General features: G+C 44.2%; 1 protein-coding gene across 2 annotated transcripts in view; it reads left to right on the forward strand.

Annotated features, from left to right (window-relative positions):
• Window positions 1-14850, forward strand: part of scin (scinderin) — a 231649-nt gene that overhangs the window by 167746 nt on the left and 49053 nt on the right. For both annotated transcript variants that reach the window (XM_072509136.1, XM_072509137.1), the window contains one exon: window positions 13742-13912. In XM_072509136.1, the coding sequence (XP_072365237.1) occupies window positions 13742-13912 (171 nt within the window). The remainder of the gene's footprint in view (window positions 1-13741; window positions 13913-14850) is intronic.

Consider the following 14850-nt stretch of genomic DNA (forward strand, 5'->3'; position numbering starts at 1 on the left):
CAACCCACCGAGTTTGACAATGCCTGTCCTAAAGGACTTCACTGCAACACCTGGACTGCGTCAGGTGGCGAGGAAACCAAGAACATAGAAAAACATCCTTGACCTCATCCTCACCAACCTGCCTGCCACAGATGCATCTGTCCAGGACTAGTAAGGGTAAGAGTGACCAGTGCCTTGTGGAGACAAAGTCTTGGATACCCTCTATCATGTTATGTGGCATGATCACCATGCTAGATGGGATAGACTTTGAACAGATCTAGCAACTCAAGACTGGCAATCCCGAGGTGCTGTGGGCCATTGGCAGCAGCTGAATTGTATTCAACCACAATCTGCAACCTCATGGCCCTGAATTATCCCCCAATACACCATTACCAACAAGCCAGGGGATCAACTCTGATTCAATGAAGAGTGCAGGAGGGCATGCCAGGAGTAATAACAGGCATACCAAAAAATAAGGGTCAACCTGGTGAAGATACAACACTAGACTACTTGCATGCCAAACAGCATTAGCAGCAAGTAATAGACAGAGCTGAGCGATTCCACAACCAAAGAATAACATCTAAGCTCTGTGGTCCTGCCACACCCAGCCGTGAATGGTGCTGGACAATTAAACAACTCACTGGAGGAGGAGGCTTTACAAATATCCCCATTCAATAATAAAAGCCCTATAGTGTAGAAGGACGCCATTTGGCCCATTGTGTCTCCACCAACTCGCTGAAAGAGCATCCTGCCCTAACCCTGTAACCCCATCTAACCTTTGGACACTAAGGGACAATTTAGCATGGCCAATCCACCTAATCTGCACCTCTTTGGAATGTGGAAGGAAATCGGAGCACCCGGAGGAAACCCACGCAGACATGGGGAGAAGGTGCGAACTCCACACAGACAGTAAGCTAAGGTGAAATTGAACCTGTGTCCCTGGAGCTGTGAGGCAGCAGTGCTAACCACTATGCCGCCGTGCCACCGCCTCAGCTGATGGAGGAGCCCAGCACATCAGTGCAAAAAATAAGGCTGAAGCATAAGTAACAATCTTCAGCCAAAAGTACCAAGTGGGTGATCCATCTTGGCCTCCTCCAGAGGTCCCCAGCATCACAGATATCAATCTCCAGCCAATTTGATTCACTCCACATGATATCAAGAAGTGGCTGAAGGCACTGGATACTGCAAAGAGAAATTATACTTTTGGAGGAGTTTAAAAATTCAATTCCTGATGTAGTGAGAACTCACGTGGAAGAACAGAGGGTTAAAACTGTGAGATTAGCAGCAGAAATGACAGATGATTATGAATTACTTCATAAATCAAAACTTGGTTTCCAACATCAGTTTCAGCCTGTGAGAGAAAGAAACTGGGGACATGAGAAATACTCAAGTGGTAGAGGCAAAGGTGATCTAATGGGAAATAATAAGGAGAGTGTACCTCAGATTAAAAAAGAAATCCAGGAGGGTGGAAAAGAAATGAAAAGTTTCAAATGTTTTCACTGTAATAAACTAGGCATGTAAAGTCACAGTGTTGGTGGTTGAAGAAAAGCACTGGGAAGGCTGATGTGGTAAAACGGGATAAGACAGTGGGTTTGTTGAAGTGGAAAGGAAAGCCCAAGTGAAGCGAAGGAGGTGCAAAGGATTGTACAGCCTGATCAAAAGGTGATTGATAAGAAGGTGCCAGATCTCTTTAAAGAATTTACTTGTGTGGGTAAAGTTTACTCATGTGTATCAGGAGGAGCAGGTAAAGAAGTCTCAATTTTAAGAGATATGGGAGCTAGTCAATCTTTAATGGTAAGAGATGAGGAGTTATGCAGTTTGGGAAGAATGTTGCCAGAAAAGGTAATAATACGTGGAATTCAGGGTGAGAGGAGTAGTGTTCCATTATATAAGGTAAGGTTGAAAAGTCCAGTGAAAAGTGGTGAAGTGGTAGCAGGTGTAATAGAGAAACTATCTTGTCCAGGAATACAGTTTATCTTGGTTAATTATATAGCTGGATCGCAGGTGGGAGTAATGCCTACTGTGGTTGATAAGCCAGTGCAAAATCAGACAACTGAAGTGTTGAAGGACGAATATCCTAGGATTTTTCTGGATTGTGTTGTAACAAGGTCGCAAGTCACAGGTTAAGACAAGAGGAGAAATCAAAGAGTGAAGAAGAAGTTGAAGTGCAATTATCAGAAACGATTTTTGATCAGAAGTTGAAAAAGAACAAGAACAGGTGGAGGACGAGGCGGATATTTTTAGTTCAGGAAAATTGGCGGAGTTACAATAGAAAGATGTAGAAATAAAACGGATGTGTCACAAAGCATGCACGGAAGAAGAATCTGTGTCTATACCAGAGTGTTATTACTGTAAAAGTGATGTCTTGATGAGAAAATGGAGACCTTTACATATGCAGGCGGATGAAAAGTGGGCAGAAGTTCATCAAATAGTATTGCCGGTAGGGTATAGAAAGGATGTGTTGTGAGTTGCACATGAGGTACCAGTGGGAGGTCATTTGGGAATAAGGAAAACTCAAGCTTAAATACAAAAACATTCTTATTGGCCTGGACTACATAAAGATGTAATTAAATTTTGTCAATCATGTCACACATGTCAAGTGATAGGGAAACCTCAAGCAGTGATAAAACCAGCGCCCTTAATACCCATTCCAGCATTTGAGGAAACTTTTACAAGGGTCCTAATTGATTGCGTAGGACCGCTTCCTAAAACGAAAAGTGGGAATCAATATCTTTTGACTATAATGGATGTGTCTACTAGGTTTCCAGAGGCCATTCCAGTACGTAATATTACAGCTAAAAAGATTGTGGAGGAGTTACTTAAATTCTTTACTAGATATGGGCTACCCACAGAAATACACAGATCAAGGATTGAATTTTACCTCAAGGTTATTCAAAGAAGTTATGGATAGCTTAGGAATAAAACAATTTATATCACTGCGTACCATCCAGAATCGCAGGGAGCGTTAGAAAGGTGGCATCAGACATTAAAGACAATGTTGAGGGCTTATTGTCATGATTATCCAGAGGATTGGGATTAAGGAATTCCATTCGTACTGTTTGCAATTAGGGATGCACCTAATGAGTCAACCAAATTCAGTCCTTTTGAACTAATTTTTGGTCATGAGGTAAGAGAACCACTTAAATTGATTAAGGAAAAATTGGTGAGTGAGAAATCAGAAGTTACATTCTTGGATTACGTGTCAAATTTTAGGGAACAAGTAAATAGAGCAGGTGAATTGGCTAGACAACATTTAAATGTTGCACAAAATGTGATGAAACGGGTAGCGGACAAGAAATCCAAAGTACGTAGTTTTGTCTGTGGAGATAAAGTTTTAGTATTGTTACCAGTGGGAGGTGAACCTTTAAAAGCTAGGTTTTGTGGACCATATCAGATTGAAAGGAAATTAAGTGAGGTGAATTATGTGGTAAAAACGCCGGATAGAAGGAAAACTCACCGAGTGTGTCATGTGAATATGCTTAAAAGGTACTTTGAAAGGGAAGGAGAGGAAAAGGAGGCGGTTTTAATGATTCTAACTCAAAGTGACGAACCAAATCCAGATGACTGTGAATTTGACATACCTCAAATTAAATTGGAAAACGTGGATGTTCTTAAAAATTGGGATAAATTGTTGAGTTACCTTCCAGAGGAAAAACTAACTGTCCTGAAAGAGTTATGTATATCACGTTGGCAAGTTTGTAGTGATAAATTGGGAAGTACTAAAATGGCTATACATGATGTAGATGCGGGAAATGCTGTTCCATTCAAACAACATCCATACAGACTTAACCCCTTAAAATTGGCACAGGTTAGCAAAGAGATTGTGAGTATGCTTAAAAATGGCATAATTGAAGTGGGTTGCAGCCAATCGAGCTCACCCATAGTGATGGTACCAAAACCAGACGGTACTCAACGGTTGTGTGTGGACTATAGAAAGGATAATGCAGTTACAAGAACGGACTCTTATCCTATCGCACGTTTGGAGGATTGCATTGAGAAAGTGGGACAATCAGCTTTTATTTCCAAACCTGATTTACTTAAAGGTTACTGGCAGGTACCTTTACCCGAAAGGGCGAAGGAGATTTCAACTTTTGTGACTCCAGATGGTACATACATTTTCAAAGTTATGCCATTTGGCATGAAAAATGAACCAGCCACATTTCAACGGTTCACTAACAAAGTTGTTTCAGGATTACCCAATTGTGCGGTATACATCGACGATCTGGTAATTTTCAGTCAGACATGGACAGAACATTTGAAACATCTGATGGAGTTATTCGATCGACTTCAGGAGGCGGGTTTGGTGATAAACCTAGCCAAAAGTGAATTTGGAAAAGCCCAAGTCACTTTCCTTGAGGAGTTTCCGATACCCTCAAGACGAAGGGAAATAATGCGATTTCTTGGCCTGAGTGGATTTAATCGAATATTTGCGCAAAGGCTTTGTAGTGGGATTGCTCCACTGATGGACTTGCTGAAGAAACGTCAACAATTTTAGTGGCAGCGGTCTTTCAACAGGCATTTGACTGCCTGAAAGCTGTGATAACCAATGCTCCTGTGTTGGAGAATTACAAGGGACTCTGTGATCAGATTGAACTAAAGTATCTGACTTTAAAGAGACATGCCGAGGCATAGAGAAATGGATGGATCGTGCAGAGACCTTCTTGTTCAAAGAGACTGTCAATCGAGAAGGATTCCAGTTGGAGGAAGAAGGAAACAAAATGGACTATATTATTACACCTGTTTGCGTGTGTTGTTTTTTGAAACAAAAAAGTATATTTACTGTGTGCATTTCTTGAAGGATAGTGAAAAGGTGAAAAATGAAACTATCTTGAAGTTGATGGTTTATTTTTTTTCTTGCGGGGGGGAGGTGTCATGAGAATGTTGCTTTAAGAAATGTTTGGCTGCTCATATTACTGCAGTGATGTCAGAGTGTGGGTAGAGCTGGGCTTTCTGTCAGCTTTTTTCTTTCGTTTTAGGTTGTTTGCTGCAGGGTGTGTTTAGTTTCATTTTCAGTGTTGGAGCTGAAGCCAGACAAAGCAGGTATACTGTTGATCTCTCTGCCATGAAAAAAACTATCTCTTGATCATTTGGTGAATTCAGAATTATAAATGTTCTCCATCGTGAAAGTAAACCTAATGTGTTTCTGTTAAAAGGTGTTTCTTTTGTCTTCTGGATGTTGTTTGGGAAGTTAGTAAGGATTACTTAGTGTTGTATTCTTTGGGGGTTGTATTCGAATTGATGGTTGCTAAGATGTTCACTGTATGTTTTAAAAAGATTAACTTGAGTTCATAGAATAAACATTGTTTTGCTTTAAAAAAATCTTTTCCATTTCTGCTGTGCCACACCTGTAGAGTGGGCCGTGTGCTCCCCATACCACAATCTGTTAAAAGTTGTGGGTCTAGTGAACTCCATGATACACTTTGGGGTTCTCTAAACTCTGGCCCATAACACAGCCTTGTTTCAAATATGGATAAAAGAGCTGGAGTCCACAGGTGAGATGAGATTGACTGCTCTTGACATCAAGGCAGCATTTGACCGAGTATAGCTTTGAGGAGCCCTAGAGGGAAAACGTCCGCTGGTTGGAGTCATAACTGGCACAAAGGAAGATGGCTGTGCTGGTTGGAGGTCAATCATCTCAGCTCCAGGACATCACTACAGGAATTCCTCAGGGTAGCGTCCCAGGTTCAACCATCTTCAGCTGCTTCATCAATGACCTTCCTTCCATCACAAGATCAGGGGCAGGATTCTCCGACCCCCCGCCGGGTCAGAGAATCGCCGGTAGCTGGCGTGAATCCCGCCCCCGCCGGTTGCCGAATTCTCCGGCACTGGATATTCGGCGGCGGTGGGAATCGCGGCGCGCCAGTTGGCGGGCCACCCCCCCGGCGATTCTCCTGCCCGAATGGGCCGAAGTCCCGCTGCTGGAATGCCTGTCCCACCGGCGAGAATCAAACCACCTCTCTTAGCGGTGGGACAAGGCGGCGCGGGCGGGCTCCGGGGTCCTGGGGAGGGGGGGGGCGCGTGGGGCGATCTGGCCCTGGAGAGTTACCCCACGGTGGCCTGGCCCGCGATCGGGGCCCACCGAACTGCGGGCGGGCCTCTGCCGTGGGGGCACTTTTTTACTTCCGCCTTCGCCGCGGTCTCCACCATGGCGGAGGCGGAAGAGACCCCCTCCACTGCGCATGCGCGGGGATGCCGTGAGCGGCCGCTGACGCTCCCGCGCATGCGCCGCCCGGCAAAGTCATTTCCGCGCCAGCTGGCGGGGCGGAAATCAGTCCGGCGTGGGCCAGCCCCTCAAGGTTAGGGCTCGGCCATTCAAGATGCGGAGGATTCCGCACCTTTGGGGCGGCGCGTTGCCGGACTGATTCGCGGCGTTTTTGGCGCCGGTCGGCGGACATTGCACCGATTGTGGAGAATTCCGCCCCAGAAGTGAGAAATTTTCACCGATGACTGCACAATATTCAGCACTATGTTCTGCAGCTCCAACAACACTCAAGAAGCTCAACACCATCCAGGACAAAGCAGTCCGCTTGATTGGCACCCAATCCAGAAACACTTAATTCCTCAGTAAGAAGTTTTACAACACCAGGTTAAAGTCCAACAGGTTTGTTTCGATGTCACTAGCTTTCGGAGCGCTGCTCCTTCCTCAGGTGAATGAAGAGGTATGTTCCAGAAACATATATGTAGACAGATTCAAAGATGCCAGACAATGCTTGGAATGCAAGCATTAGCAGGTGATTAAATCTTTATAGATCCAGAGATGGGGTAACCCCAGGTTAAAGAGGTGCGAATTGTGTCAAGCCAGGACTGATGGTAGGATTTTGCAGGCCAGATGGTGGGGGATGAATGTAATGCGACATGAATCCCAGGTCCCGGTTGAGGCCGCACTCATGTGTGCGGAACTTGGCTATAAGCTTCTGCTCGGCGATTCTGCGTTGTCGCGCGTCCTGAAGGCCGCCTTGGAGAACGCTTACCCGGAGATCAGAGGCTGAATGCCCTTGACTGCTGAAGTGTTCCCCGATTGGAAGGGAACATTCCTGCCCGGTGATTGTCGCACAATGTCCTTTCATTCGTTGTCGCAGGGTCTGCATGGTCTCACCAATGTACCACGCTTCGGGACATCCTTTCCTGCAGCGTATGAGGTAGACAACGTTGGCCGAGTCGCACGAGTATGTACTGCGTACCTGGTGGGTGGTGTTCTCACGTGTAATGGTGGTATCCATGTCGATGATCTGGCACGTCTTGCAGAGATTGCCATGGCAGGTTTGTGTGGTGTCGTGGTCACTGTTCTGAAGGCTGGGTAGTTTGCTGCAAACAATGGTTTGTTTGAGGTTGCGCGGTTGTTTGAAGGCAAGTAGTGGGGGTGTGGGGATGACCTTGGCAAGATGTTCATCGTCATCAATGACGTGTTGTAGGCTGTGAAGAAGATGTCGTAGTTTTTCCGCTCCGGGAAAGTCCTGGACCACGAAGGGTATTCTGTCGGTTGTGTCCCATGTTTGTCTTCTGAGGAGGTCGGTGCGGTTTTTTGCTGTGGCGCGTTGGTACTGTCGATCGATGAGTCGAGCGCCATATCCCGTTCGTACGAGGGCATCTTTCAACGTCTGTAGATGTCTGTTACGCTCCTCCTCGTCTGAGCAGATCCTGTGTATACGGAGAGTTTGTCCTTAGGGGATGGCTTCTTTAATGTGTTTAGGGTGGAAGCTGGAGAAGTGGAGCATCGTGAGGTTATCCGTGGGTTTGCGGTAAAGCGAAGTGCTGAGGTGACCGTCCTTGATGGAGACGAGTGTGTCCAAGAATGCAACTGATTTTGGAGAGTAGTCCATGGTGAGTCTGATGGTTGGATGGAACTTATTGATGTCATTGTGTAGTCGTTTCAGTGATTCTTTGCCGCGGGTCCACAGGAAACAAATGTCATCGATGTATCTGGTGTATAACGTTGGTTGAAGGTCCTGTAGGTCTTGTTCAAATTTGTGCATGAAGATGTTGGTGTATTGGGGTGCAAATTTGGTCCCCATGGCTGTTCCGTGTGTCTGGATGAAGAACTTGTTGTCGAAGGTGAAGACGTTGTGATCCAGAATGAAGCGGATGAGTTGCAGAATTGCGTCTGGAGATTGGCAGTCGTCGGTGTTGAGTACTGAGGCTGTTGCAGCAATGCCGTCGTCATGGGGGATGCTGGTGTAGAGTGCCGAGACGTCCATTGTGACGATGAATGTTCCTAGTTCAACTGGTCCATGGGTGCTGAGTTTCTGTAGGAAGTCTGTCGTGTCGCGACAGAAGTTGGGCGTACCTTGTACGATGGGTTTCAAGATGCCCTCAATGTAGCCAGAGAGATTCTCACACAGGGTCCCATTGCCTGAAACGATAGGACGGCCTGGTGTGTTGGCCTTGTGTATTTTTGGTAGGCAGTAGAGATCTCCAATGCGGGGAGTATGTGGGATAAGAGTACGTAGGGTGCTCTGAAGATCTGGATCCAAGGTCTTGATCAGTCTGTTAAGTTGGCGTATGTGTTCCTTGGTCGGATCTTCGGGTAACTGTCTGTAGTGTTCTTGCTTGTTCAGTTGTCGGTATACTTCTTTGCAGTAGTCCGTTCTGTTCAGTATGACAGTGGCCCCTCCTTTGTCTGCTGGTTTGATGACGATGCTGCGGTTGGTCTTGAGAGCGCGGATGGCATTGCCTTGTGCTTGGGTGACATTCGGGGCTGTCTTGTGAATGCGACTGATGAATCTGGCATTGACGCGACTCCTGACGGCTTGAGCATACATGTCGAGTCTAGGGCAGCGGCCTTCCGGAGGGATCCAATTCGACTCTTTCCTCTTCGGTTGCCGCACCGCAGATCTCTCGGTCTGCTGTTCTGGTTCATTGATAGTCTGCTTGGGTTCGCTGTTGGCCTCTTGGGGTCTGTGGAAGAATTCCCAGAGCCTCATTCGCCTGATGAATTCCTCCGTGTCTGCCGCAAGACTGATAGGGTCCATTTTGGTGGTGGTGCAGAAATTGAGTCCTCTGCTGAGGACTTCGATTTTGTCTGGTTGAAGGGTGTAGTCTGACAAGTTGACAATAGATTTCCCTGTATTGTTTTCTACTGTGGTACCTGGGGTGGCTTGGTTGCTGCTTGGTTTGGTTCCTTGGTTCCTCCACCACAGACGAACAGTGACAGCCGTATGTACCATCTACAAGAAGCACTGCAAGAATTCACCAAATTTCCTTCGGCAGCACTTTCCAAACCCACAACCACTACCCTCTAGAAGGACATGAGCAGCAAATACATGGGAACACTACCACCTGAAGGTTTCCATTCAATTCACTTACCATCCTGACTTGATACTATATCGCCATTCCTCCACTGTAACTAGCTCAATATCCTGGAATTCCCTCCCTAACAGCATTGTGAGTGCACCTACACCTCAGGGACTGTAGCAGTTCAAGAAGGCAGCTCACCATCACCTTCTGAAGGTCAACTAGGAAATGGGCAATAAGTGCCGACCTTGCCAGCGATCCCCACATCCCCTAAATGAAAAAACATAAGCCAGCTGCTGCATGAAGACTGGGAGGCAATCCAATGCTGGCAGCATTAAAAGTGACTGTGGCATTAACCTTTTTTGCCAGTGGCTCTTTCCAGGGCTCCACATGTGCAGAATATCCCAGTCTGCCATGCTCAAGTATATCTGGGAGGTAACCGATGCCCTCTTTGGAAGAATGCGTGAATTTGTCAAATTGAGCACAGTGCCAGACAACCAGACCAGTAGGATTTTCTGCAAATGCAGGATTCCCACAAGTGCAAGGGACAATTGACTGTAGACAGTTGGTGCTGAGAGCTCCCTGGAATCAGCCTGCTGCACTCATCAACAAAAAGAGGTTTCACTCTCTGACCATGCAGCTGGTATGACTGATTTCCATCGAATCAGTCGGGGGGCCCCTGAGACTTCTGAGGCAGAGTTTCCAGCTCAGCTTTCCAGTCTGACATCGGGGTCAACTCCACCTTGACAAAACTCAGCTCTTCATGTGGGAGTCAGACTGTTTTCCAGCTACCTAGTGAGTGGCAGTGACAGGCCCTTGTGGTGCACACAATTCAACAAGAGAATGATTTTGATTTGATTTGATCTGATTTATTTTCACATGTACCGAAGTACAGTGAAAAGTATTTTTCTGCGGCCGAGGGAACGTACACAGTACGTACATAGTAGACAAACAGAATAATCAAAAGAGAACATTGGCAAATGGTACATTGACAAACAGTGATTGGTTACAGTGCGGAACAAGGGGCCAAACAAAGCAAATACATGACCAGGCCCTCCAAATGGTACAGACCTCCCACCAGCAAAAACAGGTTTGGGTACTTTGCCTGCCAAGCAGCCATTCTCTGCTGATACATAAAATCAGCCAGTAACTAATACTTTTCAATAAAGCTGTTGTTTTCAATCACTTGACCATTTTCCTGTTAAATACCTCTCTTACCATGACTTGCAAATTGCATAAAAAACTAGACAATTATCCTGATCAATTGATAATGAATATAGCAAATTTAATAGTAATTGGCAAAAATGAATTTGAAATCTCAGCATTGGACTTTTTAAAAAATGAATGATATTATTAAAGAAAGCAAAAGTTAGGAATATATTCAAGACTGAATAGCCCCTGACACAGCTTCCTTGATGGTTTAACCCCGAGGTTGTTTCTGTTAATGTCCTGTTCTCCATTCATTACTTTCCATTGCAAGGCTGCTGGACTTTTGTTGAAAATATCCCACCCATCCCCCAACATCCTTCCTTTTCTCTCAAGAATAGATGACCTCTCATTTTGCTCCTTTCCTCTGCCTGTGCTTCATTGTGATTGTGTGAATGCTGCAGGCCCATGTCCTTTCTGTAATCTAACAAATTGAAAAATGTTATATTTTGTAAGAAATGTACACAAATGGGATTCTGGGGCAAAGCAAACCCTCGTTTGTAATTCAGATGAAACTGACTTTGTTTGACTTGGCATGGCTCAGCTGATTATGGATCCCTTAGTCATTTTTCCTGATATTGATCAGTTCACTGTGCCATTCTCATTATGCTGGTTTTCTGCCAGTGACTCCAATTTACGTTCCTCTCATTTTAACTTTTTTTTCGCAGCTACTGTAGTGCCAGAACTTACATTCATCTCTATGTGAAGCAACAACTTATATTTATATAAAATAATTTAAAACATACACTTAAAATTAGTCTCAATTTCTTGAGACGTTAATTCTTTTTTTAATATAAATTTAGAGTATCCAATTCATTTTTTCCAATTAAGGGGCAATTTAGCGTGGCCAATCCACCTATCCTGCACAACTATTGGGTTGTGGGGGCGAAACCCACGCAAACACGGGGAGAATGTGCAAACTGCATGCAGACAGTAACCCAGAGCCAGGATCAAACCTGGGACCTCAGCTCCGTGAGGCAACCGTGCTAACCACTTGCGCCACTGTGCTGCCCCTAGATGTTGCTTCTTTTCACCCAGTTATATCTAAATTAATGGGGCTTGGGTTAGCTCAGTTGGCTAGATGGCTTACGTGTGATGCAGTGGGTTCCATCACTGTACTAGCTGTGATAGCTTGTGTAGACCTGCCTCCTCACATTTCCCCATTTTCGTTGAATGATGCAATTCAAGCTATATATAACTGGTTGTCTCTCTAATGGAGAGAAATGCCTGTGGTCCTCTCTGGATGTTTTACAAAATTATTCTTAAATGAGATGTGGGCGTTGCTGGCAAGGCAAGCATTTGTTGCCCATCCCTCATTTCCCTTGAACTGAGTTGCTTACGAGGCCATTTCAGAGGGCAGTTTAGAGTCAGCATATTGCTGTGGGCCTGAAGTCACATGCAGACCAGATCAGGTAAGAATGACAGATTTCTTTCCCTAAAGGACATTGGTAAGCCTGATAGGTTTTTCCGGCATCGATAATAGTTTCATGGTCACCATCGCTGAGACTATCCCAGATTTATTAAGTAATTGATTTTAAATTCCATCAGCTGTCATTTGAACCCATGTCTCTGAAGCATTAGCGTGGAATTCTGGTTTGTTAGTCCAGTGACATTACCAATACTCAGCTTTCTTCTCCCAGCTAATGAGACAATGAGACAATGTGACTTTTGTTCACTGAAGTAAAATTTTATGCTGCAAACGTGTAAATAAATTACTTTGGAGTTACGTCGCAAAGTCAGTACGGTGGCATTGTTGCTTCACAGCACCAGGGACCCGGGTTCAATTCCCGGCTTGGGTCACTGTCTTTGCGGAATCTGCATGATCTCCCTGTGTCTGCGTGGGTTTCCTCCATTTCCTCCGGGTTCTCCCACAAATCCCGAAAGACGTGCTTGTTAGGTGAATTGGACATTCTGAATTTTACCTCATTGTACCTGAACAGGTGGCGTTGTGAGGCAATGAGGGGATTTTCACAATAACTTCACTGCAGTTAATGTAAACCTACTTGTTGCACTAATAAAGATTATTATTATTATTGTAAGTCACTTCTACCAAAAGCAGTTATTCCACAGCCTTGACTCTGGGTGCTGTGAAATTTTTCTAATTTCACAGAATCATAGAATCGCTACAATGCAGAAGGACAGTAAGAAGTCTTACAACACAAAGTTAAAGTCCAGGAAGTTTGTTTTGAATCATTAGCTTTCGGAGCACAGCTCTTTCCTCAGGTGAATGTGCTCCGAAAGCTGAATGTGCTCGGAGCTTCGCTCCAAAAGCTAGTGATTCAAAACAAACCTGTTGGACTTTAACCTGGTGTTGTAAGACATCTTACTGTGCTCACCCCAGTCGAACGCCGGCATCTCCACATTGTGCAGAAGGAGGCCATTCGGCCCATTGAGTCTATACTGACCCTCTGAAAGAGCACCCTACCCAGGCCCATTCCCCTGCCCTATCTCGGTAACCCCATAATCCTACTTAACGTTTGGACAAAGGGACAATTTATCATGGCCAATCCACTTAACCTGTACATTTTTGGACTGTGGGAGGAAACCGGAGAACTCAGAGGAAACCCACGTAGACACGGGGAGAAAGTGCAAACTCCACACAATCACCCAAACTCGGAATTGAACCTGGGTCCCTGGCACTGTGAGGCAGCAGTGCTAACCACTGTGCCACCATACCCCCCTTTTACATTATAGATACTGTAGTTTTAACATCAGAGACAACAGCAAATGAGGTGTTATTTTAAAGTCACAACTTCTGTTTCTAGTCACTGGACATTAATTGTCATAGCCTCCAGAGAACTCTGGGAATCTAAATCTTGAGGTAGTTTCAGAATCCTCTGGAGGTATTAAATTCCTCATTGCCCCTATAACATCGTGCCACTGTCAATGCTGTGAAGTGCAACAGTTATCCTCATATAATAATATCAGATGTAACAAAAATTAAATAATGCTGTTGTATCTTTTGACAATTCCTTTACTCAGGGCAAGCTGTTAGCTACTAAAGGATATTTCAAATAAAGGAACCTATTTCTCAGCATATAAAATCTCATGCAAATTGGCTTGTTTTGTAAATATGTTTTGACCAATGCAAATATTATTTGGTTACATAAAGGAATTTGTTTACCACACTGATTTGATGAGCAATTTTGTCCAAATAGCCAAATGTAAGTATACTGAAAAGAATGTTAGTTTGCAGATTATGGCTGTAAAATAACTTAACCACAATGATTAGAAAGACAGTAACTGTAATTTTGCAGAAACTATTATTAATGTGACAGCTTCAGTATTTTACATCATGGCACTTATCACTATTGTTCTTCCAAAGGTTCGGGTGACCCAAGGGAAGGAGCCTTCTCATCTGCTCAGTTTGTTTAAAGACAAGCCACTTATTATTTATAAGAATGGAACTTCACGGAAAGAAGGACAGGCTCCTGTCCCTTCAAAGCGTCTTTTTCAAGTCAGAAGGAATCTGGCTACGATTACAAGAATTGTGGAGGTAGGAAGGGTCACTCAAGAACGTACAGAAATTAATGGAGAAGCACAGTTTTAATGACTCAATTATCAATGGGACCTTAATTTTAGTCGTTTGAAAAATGTCACAAACTTGTTTGAAGATATAACTGATTAGATAAATAAAGAGTATGCAACAGAGGTAGTCTATATGGATTTTCAGACATAATTCAATATTAGAACTAGGGGCATAAAGCAAGGAAATAATTTAAAAATTGTGCAGAATATTCTTTAGGCCATAATTAGGGCGCAATGTGCCATTTTGAGTGTCCCGTTATTAAAGGATGTTAAACCATGGGGAGTAAACTACACAAATTCAGCAGGATGATACCACGGATGAGAAATTATGGTTACAAGGGGAAAATTGAGAGGATTATTTATACTGCAACAAATATAACTAAAATGAGATTTGATAGGTGTTTTTTAAATTGAAACGGATTTTGATAGAATGAATTAAGAAAGACAATTTTGTCTGGTTGGGGACCAATTATTACTAAGAAAGGGATTTTGGTTGAGGAGGAGATCCTTGAGCTTTGATTTGGATCAATATCTGAAGCAGGGAAATGTATACGGCAACACAGAGGTAACGGGGCAGTGGGATTCGTTTTAGGTTGCTTGTACAAAGAGCCTGCACAGATGCACTGGACTGGTTGCTCACTTTCTGTACTCTAACATCCTACAGTTCCCTCCACAAAATCTAAATCTGTTGATGTGTTGGGTGTTCTGGATCACATACAGGTCACCAACACTTGAAATAGTGCAACACTATTTTATTGAATCATTAACTGTTTAAGCATACTTAGACTGTGGGTTAATACGATACTAGCTTGAACTAAAGACCTCTGCCTTGTCCTAACCAGTCGATGCACTCAGCACATGGTGAATGTCTGTGTTGCAGGCTGTGAGCTCTGTCCTCCTAACTAG

Source organism: Scyliorhinus torazame, chromosome 6 (genome assembly GCF_047496885.1).
Source record: "Scyliorhinus torazame isolate Kashiwa2021f chromosome 6, sScyTor2.1, whole genome shotgun sequence".
Taxonomy (NCBI): domain Eukaryota; kingdom Metazoa; phylum Chordata; class Chondrichthyes; order Carcharhiniformes; family Scyliorhinidae; genus Scyliorhinus; species Scyliorhinus torazame.